The sequence below is a fragment of the Microtus oregoni genome, unplaced genomic scaffold (genome assembly GCF_018167655.1).
Source record: "Microtus oregoni isolate MIOR12 unplaced genomic scaffold, Mior012 000009F_ref0000495, whole genome shotgun sequence".
NCBI lineage: Eukaryota > Metazoa > Chordata > Mammalia > Rodentia > Cricetidae > Microtus > Microtus oregoni.
In genome coordinates, this window is record NW_024543068.1 from 34,905,476 (window position 1) to 34,919,960 (window position 14,485).

General features: G+C 40.8%; 1 protein-coding gene across 1 annotated transcript in view; it reads left to right on the plus strand.

Annotated features, from left to right (window-relative positions):
• Sec23a (SEC23 homolog A, COPII coat complex component) overlaps positions 1 to 14,485 on the plus strand; it is a 53,715-nt gene that overhangs the window by 17,743 nt on the left and 21,487 nt on the right. Inside the window, exons 10-16 of the mRNA XM_041658497.1 lie at positions 1,339 to 1,462; positions 4,504 to 4,584; positions 5,654 to 5,743; positions 7,790 to 7,896; positions 10,931 to 11,084; positions 12,529 to 12,606; positions 14,280 to 14,441. Coding sequence (XP_041514431.1) covers positions 1,339 to 1,462; positions 4,504 to 4,584; positions 5,654 to 5,743; positions 7,790 to 7,896; positions 10,931 to 11,084; positions 12,529 to 12,606; positions 14,280 to 14,441 — 796 coding nt within the window. The remainder of the gene's footprint in view (positions 1 to 1,338; positions 1,463 to 4,503; positions 4,585 to 5,653; positions 5,744 to 7,789; positions 7,897 to 10,930; positions 11,085 to 12,528; positions 12,607 to 14,279; positions 14,442 to 14,485) is intronic.

The window sequence follows — 14,485 nt, forward strand, 5'->3', positions numbered from 1 at the left end:
AAGGAATAATAAGTGGTGGTTTACCATTTGCTTCTTTTAAAAAAATTATGTGTATGAATGTCTTGCCTATGTGTGGATACTGTGTATTATTTGCCTGGTGCCCATGGAGGCAGAGAGTTGGGTCCTTGGAACTGGAGTTACCAATGGTTATGAGCTACCTTGTAAGTGTGGGAGCTGAACTGGAATCCTCTGCAAGAGAAACCAGTGCCCTCGACTACTGAATCATCTCTCCAGCCCACCACGTGCTTCTTTATTATGCACATTTAGTATAGCCAGTATTTCTTTTCATTGCTGAAAAAAAGTAAAGTAGGGGTTCATCTTCATCCAGTATTGTCTTAGATACACCTATGGAAGTACAAACAACTAGTAAAGGAGGGGTTCAGCTTCATCCAATACTGTCTTAGATACACCTATGGAAGTACAAACAACTAGTAAAGGAGGGGTTCAGCTTCATCCAATACTGTCTTAGATACACCTATGAAAGTACAAACAACCAGTAAAGTAGGGGTTCAGCTTCATCCAGTATTGTCTTAGATATACCATGGAAATGCAAACAACTAGGAGCTCAGCAGGGGAAGTTCTAGATGTAAAGGCCCTGCTCATCTGTGCCAGACATTACAGACACAAAGTAATGCAGGGTGGAGATGAATTATTTCAGCATTGTGAAGGTCATTGAGAATCTCACTGAAAACAATGAAAGTTGGCCTAGAGTGAATTAGAAAGACGACAAGAGGAGAGACTTGGAAGTAGCTGATATGGACAAGAGGTTCTCAGGTTTGTACAGATAACTCGGGTTTCTTGTTAAAAACCAGTGCTCTGTAGTATGTGTGAGGTGGGGCTTGCTAATGGTGTTAATGTTGCTAGACCAAGGACCACACTGTGAGAAGTAGAAGTAGAGACAACTTTTGTAAACACCTACTGTGAAAAGGAGCAGTCATTAATGCATGATGCATGATCAAGTGTTGTGTAGCATGGATAATCTTAGATGATGTGCATGAAAGGAGCAAATCGGGGCTGGTTGGGTGGCTTAGTGGGTAAAGGCTCTGATGGCAAGCCCGATGCCCTCCGTTGGGTACTTGGGACCCACATGGTGGAAGGAGAAAACTAGTGACCTGGAAGTTGTTCTCAGACCTTCACATGCACGCTATGTTGCGTGCACACCCATATACACAACGTCATCAATGTAATTAAGAATTATTAATGAAAATAGTGTTAATTACATTTGTTTTGGGGAATGTCTTTACTATTTGTTCACAATCTAAGTAATTAATTTTTTTTCTAGTAACACATGAGCTCAGTTAATTGTGTTCTGTATGTTTATTTGCCTTTTCTGTGCAGAGGATACATGGTAATGGGTGACTCTTTCAACACTTCCTTATTCAAGCAGACTTTTCAAAGAGTCTTCACCAAAGATATACATGGACAATTTAAAATGGGCTTTGGTGGCACATTAGAAATAAAGGTAAGAACCCAAACTTGACATGTGTGATGTTTATCAAGTGAGAACCTTGTGGGCTTAATGGTAACTTTAAAATTAATCAGTCAAATTCAGATGTACTTTTAAAATAATGGTTACTTTGAACCTTGAATTAGAGATTTTGTTTCCCAGTAAAAGGTGTCATTAAGAGTATATGAGACTGGGATTATATAATAATGGTTAGAGAAGGAGCGTCTTGTAAGTAAATTTCTTATGTTGGATATTTTTGTGTTTTAGAGATAAGGTTTCATCTAGTTTGTCTTCTAACTCCTGATCCTCGTGCCTCAACTTTCCAGGTTTTGCCATGCCGATGTGTTCTACTAACCTGGCACTAAACATTACATATATATTTTATACTAAATTTATATGTTAGTTTTTGTTTATTTGTTTGTCTTATTTTTCAAGATGGGTTTTCTCTGTGTAGCCCTGAATGTCCTAGAACTCACTTTGTAGACCAGACTGCCTTAAATGCAGAGATTTTCCTGCCTCTGTCTCTTTGAGTGCTAGGATTAAAGGCATGCAATACCATGCCCAGCATATGCTAGTTTTTGTTTTGTTTGTTTGTTTTTGTGTGTGTATGTTTTTTTTTTTTTTTGGCAGGGTTTCTCTGTGTAGCCCTTACTCTCCTGGAACTTGCTCTGTAGACCAGGAGGGCCTTAAATTCAGAGATCTGATTCACCTGTTGCTGCCTCCCAAGTGCTGGGATTAAAGACATATACTATCACTGTCCAGCTGTGTGTTAGTTTTTATAATGGCAGAGGAAATTATTCTTTAGTTTTGTGGTTAATGTTGGCTGAACATGAAATTCCATTATGAATTTCAAATTTTAACTTAAAACACTTGTAGAGCTATGTGTGAATTACATGGATATTATAAAAATACTGATTTTTAATTTTCAATAAATGTTTCTTATTGACATTATCTTACTGAATGCTTACCATGTAATCAGTATGATAGTAGGAAATTGTAGAGATATGATTGGATCTGTAAGGTGGAAGTTTTTGATGTAGGAGTCCCTTTTGTATGCTCTGAATAATGTTTTATTGCTGTTGGTTAATAAAGAAGCTGATTTGGCCAGTAGCCCAGCAGAATAGAGCCAGGTGGGGAAATCTAAGCAAAGATACAGGGAAAAAGAAGGCGGGGTCTGGGAGATGCCAGCAGGTGCTGGAGAAACAAGATGTGAGAGAACAAGCCTCATGGTAAAATATAAAATAATAGAAATGGGTTAAGTTGTAACAGCTAGTTAATAATAAGCCTGAGCTAATAGGCCAAACAGTTTGTAATTAATATTAAGCCTCAGAGTGGTAATTTGGGAATTGGTGGGTGGGAGAGGGACCTCTAGTTACAGGTCTTGTTATTAGGAAAACTTCATCTGGAGAGAGAGAGATTAATCTAATGTATATGATCAGATGAACTAGCAGTAGAAAACAAAATGGTGTAGTTTAGGAAGAGAAGTGAGAGCGGGGTATAGTGGTGCACACCTTTAATCCCAGGTCTTGGGAGGCAGAGGCAGGTGGATCTCTCAGTTTGAGACCAGCCTGGTCTACAAAGGACAGCCAGGGCTAACAGAGAAAGCTTGTGTCTCAAAAATTAAAACAAAATGGCAGGGGAGTGTGGCTTTTATTAATTTCTGAAACATGAGAGGAAAATGGATTTTGTTCATTAGCCCAGGGTGAGGGGAGTCCTGAAGGCGAGCATCAACATGAGATGTTTGAGAAGAATGTCTTGTGAGAGTGGATGGTTTCTGCTGAAATATAGAAACCATAGTATTAATTATGTGAGCTGCTTGTAGATTGGAGATGCGCATGTCTGTTGTTTGAGGACTAATGAGAACCCTTGTTTCACTTGTATAGCCTGGTTGCCCTGCAGCTCACTATGTGTGCCAGATTGTCCTTAAATTCATAGAGATCCATTTGACTCATGTGCTACCATGCCCTTCAAAGTAGATTTTTTTTCCAGTGCTGGGAATTGAACCTAAGGATCTTTTCATTGCTAAGCTAGTACTCTGTCACTGAGCTACAGTCCCAGCCTTTTTTAATTTTTTATTTGCAAGACAACATAGTAGCTTAAATTTGATAGAAGGAGAAACTGAAGAGAGATTGGTCTTGGAGCTGGAGAGATAGCTCAGTGGTTAAGAGCACTGGCTGCTTTTCCAGAGGACTCAGATATGATTCTCAGCATCAACTCATAACTGCCTGTAACTCTAGTTTCTAGCCATCCAGTGCCTTCCTCTTGTCTCTGTGGACACTAGACATGCTTGTGGTGCACAGATATACATGCAGGCAAAACGTTCCCACACATAAGATATTTAAATAAGAGAGATCAATCTTAAAGACAGTTTTCTGTGGATAAGCAGTAGTTAAGCCTAGGGTTTTGATGTATGTAATTTGAATTTAGGGTATGGCATGACTTTGAAGTTAGGGTCAGATTCCCAAATGGAGTTCTCCTTTGGCTGGTGGTAATAGAAGGCGAGAATTAAATTAGAGCTTAATGGCTAATTATTTTAATTTTAGCATATTTTTATTGCCTTGTTTTTGAGATGGAGTTTTCTATGTAACTGTGGCTGTCCTGGAACTTGCTATATAGGCCAGACTAGCTTCAACCTCACATAGATCTGCCTGTCTTTGTTTCCAGGTGCTGGAATTAAAGTTGCATGCCACCATACCTGGCTTTTCACTGACTTTTGAGATTTAAATATGGAAGAATGTCTTACATTCTTAAACACTTAGAAACATCTGAATTTGTTAAAAAATTTTACTGTATTTTGTGTGTGTATGTGCATGTGTGCATATATATGCGTGTGTGTGTGTGCATGTGTGCATGCGTGCGCATGCACATGCTGTGTTGCTTGTATGGAGGTCTGAGGGCAACTTAGAAGAGTTGGTTCTTTCTTTCTACCATGTAGTCCCTGGAATTCAAATTCAGGCGGTCAGGCTTGGTGGCAAGTACCTTTGTCCACTCAAGCCGTCTTTCGAGCCCTGGCTTTACTTTTGAGGGAACCAAATGTACCATGTTCTTATTTACAGACCTCAAGGGAAATAAAGATTTCAGGAGCTATTGGACCCTGTGTGTCTCTTAACTCTAAAGGACCTTGCGTATCTGAAAATGTAAGTAATGTTTGTCTTAAAAAATACAGTCAATTTCTAGGCTAGCACAAAACAGATCCATCATGGAAACCTCTAGTTTTCCTTTTAAATTGTTGTGTGGTTGAGTCTCCGTTGCACTTCCATGGTAGTTACTTTATGTGGCTAAGCTATCCCTTGTCTTAGTGTTCTCTTAAATGAATTCTCATGACTTGGAAATTTTTAGGTTTCTGAAAGCCAAAATTAATTTCAAGTGTTTTTTTGTCACCAAAATTAGCAACAGAACAACCAAATCAGAGAGATTTAAGTTTCAACTCCTTTTTTTCCCCTTTGTCTGTTGAGAGACTATAATACATTCCAAAATTACAGTCATGTTGTTGTAGATAGGATGATAAGACAACACAAAATAGATAATCAGCTTTTGAAAATGACAAAGCAAAAAAAAAAATCAGTTTATATACCGTTTTTTTAAATGCTTGTTTATTTATTTATTTATTTATTATGTATACAATATTCTGTCTGTGTGTATGCCTGCAGACCAGAAGAGGGCACCAGACCCCATTACAGATGGTTGTGAGCCCAGATGGTTGCTGGGAATTGAACTCAGGACCTTTGGAAGAGCAGGCAATGCTCTTAACCTCTGAGCCATCTCTCCAGCCCCTTATATGCCGTTTTTATGATAAACATTTGTATCTAAATTTTCTTGACATTTAGAATGCTTATAATCCTGGTGCAGAGGACCTAGTCACATATGCATATATATAGAATCCCTTTACACAGATAGGAAGGTTGGGTAGAACGATAATGTTACTGATTAATCCTTCGTTAAATAGTGCATGCTTCAAAATACTTTGTATTCTTTTAATTTACTCAACAAACCTTTTAATGATCTTAATGTTTTGTCATGTAAAAATTGCTTACTTGTATTTAATTATGTGTTTGTGATTATCGTGTTTAAATTTTCTAAGCTTTTAACACTTATTGAATAAATCTGAACACTATGTTTTTCTTACTGGAGGCTTATCTCTGCTTTTCTTCCTCCTATAAATTGATAAATAATGTTCTTTCAAGCACCCTGTGTTTATTTTTCTAGGAGATTGGAACAGGTGGCACTTGTCAGTGGAAGATATGTGGACTCAGTCCCACTACAACCTTAGCCTTGTATTTTGAAGTTGTTAACCAGGTATGACTGTCTACATTTTTTTTTTTTTTTTTTTGGTTTTTCGAGACAGGGTTCCTCTGTAGCTTTGGAGCCTGTCCTGGAACTCCCTTTGTAGACCAGGCTGGCCTTGAACTCACAGAGATCCTCCTGCCTCTGCCTCCCAAGTGCTGGGATTAAAGGCATGCGCCACCACCGCCCTGCTACATTTTTTTAAAAAATAGGTTTTTGGTATTTTGAGACAGAATATGTAGCTCTTGCTCTCTGGAGCTGACCTTGAATTCAAAGAGATCCGCCTGTCTCTGTCTCCCAAGTGCTGGGATTAAAAGTGTATGGCACCATGTCTGGCTGCTTTTTAATACTGGAGGGTAAGCAAGTACTAAACTGAGACACTGAATCTTTCATATGAGTTGAAGGATTTATTTTCTAGTTCTGTGAACCATGACATTGATATTTTGATAGATTGGCAATGGATCTATCTATAGGTTGAATTGGGTAGTGTGGACATTTTAAAAATACTGATTTTTCCTGTTCATGAACAAAGATATCTTTCCATTTGTTTATGGTTTTGTTTAATTTCTTTGATCTTTGTTTGGATTTATTTATAGGTATGTTTTCACTATTATAATTGGGAATATTTCCTCCCCCTCTCTCCACTTCCTTTTCTTTCCTTCCCTCAGCAGTACTGGGGATTGAACCAAGTTTTTTCCCCTTTGACTAAGTCTTTATTCTTGCTAGGTAGCTAGGTAGATGTTCCACCATTGAATTCTCTATGCCTAGTGTTGATTTCCATTTCAGAGAATTTGGTATAGGTGTATGACAATGTTACAGTTTTTTTTTTAGACAGTCTTATGTAACCAGGCTGCCTTGAATTCCCTGCATAGGTGTTGATGGCCTTAAACTTCTGATCCTCTGTCTCTAAAGTGCAGGGATTACAGGCATGTGCTAACATGCCTGACTTTTTAAAAAATAATTATTTCAAAGTTATGTATATATGTGGGGGTTATGTGCCTATGTGTGCAAGAGCCCACAGAAGCCAGAAACATCATATTTCCTGGAGCCATAGTTAAAGGTGGTTGTAAGTCATCTAGTCTTTGTTCAGAAATCAACTTGATTCCTCTGCAAGAGTAGTATTCACTTTTTTTTTTGTTTGTTTGTTTGTTTTGTTTCTTGAGACAGGGTTTCTCTGTGTAACAGCCTGGCTGGGAACTCTCAGATATCAGCCTGCCTCTGCCTTCTGAATGCTGGGATTAAAGGTGTGTACCACCACTGTCTGGCCAGTATTCACTCTTTTTATTTTTCTCAATCAAAGCAAAATTTATTGCCTCCTGGTACCAGCTTATTGTAACAAGGTGATCTTTCTTTGTATTTAACTAATTTATTTTATATAATGACCACATCCTCCTCTCTCTCCTCTCCTCCCATCCCTTCTCTATATTTGCTAAGAAAGGGCCAGGGCTCCTGTGGACATCAGCAAAGCATGGCACATCAAGCTGCTTTAAGGCCAAGCACTTTCCCCTGTATTCAGGCTGGGCAAGGCAATCCAGCATGAGGGATAGATTCAGAAAAGCCAGTCTAAGCACCAGGGACAGCTCCTGCTCCTATTGCTAGTAGCTGCACAAATAGACTAAGCTACACATCTTTCACATATATGCGGAGGGCCTAAGTCCATCCCATGTAGGTTCTCTGGTTGTTGTTTTAGACTTGTGAGTTCCCATGAGCCAGGCTAGCCGTTTCCAGAGAGGCTAGGTAACGAGGAGGGCTCAAAGGGGGGACACTTGGATCTCTGTGGGAAGGGGAAATAGAGGAGGAGAGCTCATTGGACTAGGGGTGGGTGGGCAAGGGAAACTGAGGGTTCGGGTTGGGGGGTGGATGGAGGGGAAGAGTGCTGAGAGATGACTGGAAAGCGGGGTAGAAGCCTGATGCTCTTAACTGCTGAGACTTCTCTTTAGCTCCTGGACTTTTCCTTGCCCTAGAATGATTTTTTTTTTTAGTGCTAGAGAAGATATAGTTGTTGATACTGTGATACACCATAGTAGATTTTATTCTTGCTTCTTTATTTTTATACAGCATAATGCTCCAATTCCCCAAGGAGGACGAGGTGCAGTCCAATTTGTGACCCAGTATCAACACTCAAGTGGGCAGAGGCGTATCCGAGTGACCACAATTGCTAGGAAGTAAGTTTTTTAAATTTAATTTTAATTTTTTATTAGAGGATTGTAGGTCATACTCTCAAGTTGGGTTTCTTATTTGGGTAACGTTTATGACTAGAAAAGATTTATGATTAATGGTTTATTTGTGATTTATTTCTTTCAGACCTAGCTTATTTTGTAGAATAGTCAGTGATAAGTGCAATAGCAGTTTTTAAACAGTACTCCTCAGACAGCTAGGGCTGTACAGAGAAACCCTGTCTCAAAAACCAAGAACAAAACAAAATGAAATGTACTCCTCAGGGTTGGGAAGATATCCCAGTTGGTAAAATGCTTGCCTTGCAAGCATGAAGACTTGAGATTGGTCCCCAGAACCCATGGAGAAAAAGCTGGATGTGGTGGACCCATGTGTAATCCCAGCTCTGAGATACAGAGACAGATGCATTGTTGGGACTCTCTCTCCTGCTAGTCTAGTCTGTTTGGTGACCTCCAGGCCAGTGAGAAATCCTGTCTCAAAAAATAAGGTGCTTGGCTTCTGAGGACAACTCCTCAGGGAGATACTTCCCTGCCTTCCGTATCCAATGCACAAAGTGCTCCTGAGTCACACACTTAAAAACGTGTTTATTATGACCAGGTATGGTGGCACACACTTGTAACTCAGCACTTGGGAGGTAGAGGCAGGAGGATCAGGAGATTCAGGTCATTCTGATGGAGTTAAGCCAGCTTGGCATACATGAAACTTTCTCAGAAAAGCAAACAAACAAAGGGCTGAAGGAATGGCTCAGTAGATAAGAGCACTTGCTGCTGTAAAGAAGACCCAAATTCAGTTCCTATCACCCATGTCAGGTAGCTAACAACTGCCTGTAACTGGTTTCAGGGGATCTAATGCCTTCTTAACGCCTCGCAGGCACCCACGTATACAGACACATTTACATATACTCACTGCTAAATAATAATTAGTAACAACATCAAAGTAGAAATAGATAAGTAAACAAATTTATTTACATTATCTCCACGGGGACAATCAAATGTTGTTAATTTAGTAACAACACACACACACATACATATATGCTGCCTGTGACACTGAGTGAACCAGCTGGGGCCAGTGATAGAGAGCTCACTCACCCTGGTGGTGAGGACGCGAGCGAGCTGGCAGGTTGACCAACTCAGCTACACCCAGGCCCAGATCCAGGGCTATGAATTGGCCAGTCCCGGCATCCACCCCATTTATGAACTGCTGGAGCACAAGAGGGGCCAGTCCTGCAGATCCAAAACTGCAGGATCTCCCCAACACAGGGCAACAATGGGATAACCAAAAGGAGTCCCAGTGAGGATCCAGTATTGATAGTGTAGCAGAAGCCAGAGCCTTGAACCCATGCAATGACTCATTGCAACAAACATTTGCAAGTAAAGATGTCTGGACTAAAAGTGTGCTTTGTGATTTCACTGTGACACATTATAGCTACCATGTCGAAACTTTTTGTTTGTCTTTTAAATTTTATTTTATATTGGGGGAAGGGTTACAAGGGCAGAAGGTGGATGCAAACGGATGGGGAAATGAGTGGGTTTGGGGTGCATGGTGTGAAATCCACAAAAAAAAATCAATATAAAGTTAAAAAAGATAAAGACTGGTAGAAGTTAGTATATGTCTATACATACGTATATGGTATTCTCTGTCTATAGTGTGTGCTTATGTGCATGTATATGGACTTTAATTTTGTGAAAAGAGTTCTTTTTTTTTTTTTTTTTTAACAGAACTTGCCTCAAGTTTATTTGTAAAAACAGCATAAGGTCCTGAACATCTGCAAATACTGTGTAGGTGTTCACACCAGTCCATCTGTCTTCACACTGGCAGACTGCGACCTTTTTTATGGGGCCTTCACAGGGGCCTGGGCACCTTTGGAAGCCTGAGCTGCAGCTGAGGCCTCTGCCTTTGCTTGAACCTTGGGCTTTGTTTTTTGGAGCCTACGACCCCTGGCCATGTAGCTTCCGCTTCCCAAGCTTGGGGTGAGCAATTAAAGCCAGACGGGTGAGTTTGCGGGTGGGGCCCTTTGGCACCTTGGGCTTCACCACCTGGGGCTTCACCAGGGCCTTGATGGCCTCCACACGTGCGCTCATGGCCTTTGCATTATTTGCCTGCATCTTCTTCAGACCTTTCTTGTTGTGCTTCTTGGCAAAGCGCATGTTCCTCAGGAACTTGGGGTCAATACCCTTGAGAGATTCGTATCTTTGTGACCGGGGTTTCTTTTTTTTTTTTTTGGTTTTTTCGAGACAGGGTTTCTCTGTGGCTTTGGAGCCTGTCCTGGAACTAGCTCTGTAGACCAGGCTGGTCTCGAACTCACAGAGATTCGCCTGCCTCTGCCTCCCGAGTGCTGGGATTAAAGGCGTGCGCCACCATCTCCCGGCGTGACCGGGGTTTCTTGATGCCGTTTCTGTGCCATTTCCGGGACTGGTTGTGTGTGGTGTGGTTCTTGGACTTGGCCATGGCTGGACGGTAATCGGCGGCTCCCGAAGCGCCTGCGACCGGAAGAGAAAGAGCTGTGAAAAGAGTTCTTAGGAATGAGGTCACCATCAGATTTTTATATCATACATTCACACATGCTATTTCATTAAAAAAGATCTTGATTTGTGTAAGTATGTGTGCACATGTGCAGGTCACTGTTTGCAGGTAGAGGTCAGAGGACAGCGCTAAGGAGTAAGTTTTCTCCTGCCACGCTATGGGATCTTTGTGCTAGTGTGTCTACCCACTGAGCCCTATCCTCCTGACCCATACATAGTCTATTATCTTTACTATAAAAGTCTTGATGTCCTAAAGAATATGTTTGGTGATGTTCCTTTAGAGTTATTTTAGAAAATATTTTAAGGTTTGGTTTTATTTTTAGGCAAATCAGTATAATGAACAGCTAGTTGTGATGTTTTAGTAATGCTAATTAATCTGTGTAGTATTATAATCTTGAAATATTGAGGAGGTGTTTTATATTCTCTAAGTGTAGCTCTGTGTGGCAGCCAACTGTGGTATTATATAATTCATTTATAATTCTGTGCTTTCTTATTTCTTTAGCTGGGCAGATGCTCAAACTCAAATCCAAAACATTGCTGCATCTTTTGACCAGGAAGCAGCTGCCATTCTCATGGCCCGGCTGGCAATATACAGAGCAGAAACAGAGGAAGGGCCAGATGTGCTTAGGTGGCTGGACAGACAGCTCATTCGCCTGGTAAGAAGCCGACGTGTACTCTTCTCAGCTTGTCAGCTTTCATTTGTAGTGAATGTGCTTTACAGTGGGTGGGGAGACTGCAGGACGAACTCTTCAAAGGACGGGACCTCGTGGTAAAGAGAGCGTTCTCCCAACTCCTGTCAAAGTGAATGGCAAGCAAGACTTAGGATTGCAAGTTTTAAAAGTCCTTAGCGGGCTTAGGCTTCTTTTCTGTCTCATATCTCACCTTCACAAACTGCTGCAATTACCTGTTATATTTTAAAAAGAGAAACACTAATAAAAATCAAAAGGGTCTAGTGAATAACCAAACGAGACAGTTGTACTAGGCACAAAACAACATTTTTCACACTGTGTCTAGCCAGCTCTTAGCCTCACACTAAACATTCTGCAACACGTACACAGAGCAAGGCAGCTAGGCCAGAGGGCAGGCTGTGGACGGAGTGGAGGGTCCCATCAAGAGGAGATTAGTGGAGGTCATTTGGGAGGGAGGCTGGTACAATCAAACTATTCTACTTTTTGTGAAACATCTATTGCTCATTTTTTTGTGCCTTAGCTGTATGGTGTCCAAAACTGAGAATGGTTTTATCCAAATAGGTCACATTTGCTTCACCACAGCACAGGAAGGAATTATTTTGGCTCATAGTTTTTGGGTTTTTGATTTATGATCCTTGGCCTGTGATGTTGGGGCAGAAAGGTAGACTGTGATTATATAGTTCCCTTTAAGGCATGCTCCTAGAAATCAAAATACCTCCCGTTAGGCCCTTTCCCTCCCCACTGGTGCTGTGACTGGTGGTGGGCCAAGCCTCTAACACATGGGCCTGTAGGGCAGAGAGTTTTTGCTTGACAAAGAGAGGCTGGTAGTTAAGGATCACTGCCTGTTGTAGTAAGAGCTCACCATTGTGCAAGGCAGCTGGATGCCTTTTGCCATATTCTTGTATTTGACTTGCTTCTCTGTTACCTGTGCGAGTGACCTTATTTTATCCTAATTTTGCTTCTGTAAATCCTTTTCTTTACTAAACTTATTTTTTCTTTTGGGCACTCTCAGTATGGCAAACTTTGTACTAACAGCTTACTTTTGTAGCTGCTGTGTTGTGTTGGTTGTGTATCTTTCTGTCCTTGGCCAGTATTGAAGAAGATATTCCGATAGTCTTAGGAAGCTTTGTTGCCCACCCCAGTGGCCTTTACATAATCTTTATTTGCTTCAAAAGTCACTTACTTAAAACAAATATAAACCTTTAGAGTGAGTTATTGCATTTCTGAAATTCAAATGTTTTTTTGGTTGTAATTAATCTCTTGCTAAGTCAATATGTAATATTCTAATTTTACCCTATGTTGAATATCTGTCTCCTAAAAAGTAGCAACTTTTTTTAATAAACAGAATATTTATGTGCAGAATTTTCTTTATTCTATCAGAAACAAATCGAAAATATTTTATTTTATTTAGTGTCAGAAGTTTGGAGAATATCACAAGGATGATCCAAGTTCCTTCCGATTTTCAGAAACATTTTCCCTTTATCCACAGGTAAGCAGGTCAAAGAACTGCTCTTTTCTCTTGTTACCAATAGCACTGAGTTTCATCTTTTTTGTTGTTTTATCTTTTAATAATCATCTATGCATTTATTTTATTAGATTATTCTTTTAGTTTGGTAAATTTTTGGATAACCCAGCAATTAATTTTATGCTCTGTGGTTAATGAGAAGAATATAATATCCCTGTATGGGCCTTATAAATAGTCACTGTTTGTGGTGCCTGAAGGCTAGCTGAAGGTGCTGTGGGTGCAAGCAAGGCTAATGTCCATTAGCGGGCCATCTGAGGTAAGAGCTTCTAATTACAGCAATGCCAAAAGAGTGTGCAGTGATCTTTACCAATGATGTAATCTGGGGTATATTCATCGTCTGAGAACAGTTTTATAGTGTTGTACCAGGTGAGAGACATGAGCCTAACTTGCCTTACAGCTCCTTTACCATCTCTGTGCTTGTCTGTCATGTCCGTCCCCCCCCCCCCCCGCTCACCCCTCCCCCCCCCCTCCTTGTTTTTGAGACGGGGTCTTGTTTTGTAGCCAGTGTTCATTTTGAACTTGTCATGTTCTTCCAAATGCTGGGGTTATATACTTGTACCTTTAGTGCTTCAGTGAAATTCATTTTTGCTTATAAAAACTTTGTCCTAGCCAGGCGGTGGTGGCGCACGCCTTTAATCCCAGCACTCGGGAGGCAGAGGCAGGCGGATCTCTGTGAGTTCGAGGCCAGCCTGGTCTACAAGAGCTAGTTCCAGGACAGGCACCAAAGCTACAGAGAAACCCTGTCTCGAAAAACCAAAAAAAAAAAAAAAAAAAAACCCCACTTTGTCCTGGAACTTCAACTTATAATGTATAATGTTTTCCTTTTTTCCCTTTCTTTTCCCTCCCTCCCTCCCTCCCTCCCTCTCTCCCTCCCTCCCTTCCTTCCTTCTTTCCTTTCTCTCTTTTTCTTTTTTTTTTTTTTGAGATAGGGTTTCTCTGTGTAGCCCTGGCTGTCCTGGAGCTAACTCACTCTGTAGACCAGGCTGGCCTTAAACTCAGAGATCCACCTGTGTCTGTCTCCTAAATGCTGGGATTAAAAGTGTGCACCACTACCGCTTAGACCCCCCCCCCCCCCCACTTTTTTCTTCGTGAGGCAAGGTCTCCAGCCTAGGCATGCCTTGACCGTCTCGGATAGCTCGTTATTTGGGTGCCCGAGCAGAGCTCCTATCCCAAGCTTACCTAGCAAGCTCTCTTCCTGCAGAGCTATTTCACCAGCCCAGACATAGCACATGGATATCAGGATAAGCTTTCTTGGGATATACTTTAGAATATTTTAAAGAAAACATTTATTTTTTTATTTTAAATGCCTGTGTATGTGTCTGTATGAGCTTATGTGCACCAAGTATATACAATAGCCTGCACAGGTCAGGGCTTCTGATACTCTGAAATGAAGTTACAGGGAGGTGTGAATCACCCAGTGTGGGTTCTGGTAATTGAAAGCCTCTTACCCCTGAATTCATTAGTAAGTACACTTAACCGCTCAGCCATCTCTCTAGTCCTACTTTAGTATATTCTCAACAGAACGTGTTTTTGTGGGTTGCTAATGTGACACAATAATGTAAGCAAATGCTTTGTTAGAAAATTGCTGCTGCCATATTAAAATCAGTAAAAGCTGTCTCACCTGTTTTATCTCGTAGTTTATGTTTCATTTAAGAAGATCTCCTTTCTTGCAAGTTTTTAATAATAGTCCTGATGAGAGTTCGTATTATCGTCACCATTTCATGCGTCAAGATCTGACCCAGTCTCTAATCATGATTCAGCCCATTCTGTATGCCTATTCTTTCAGTGGCCCCCCAGAGGTAAGAGGAAAAAGAGATGATTTGTCTTGTGACTGTGACGTGTG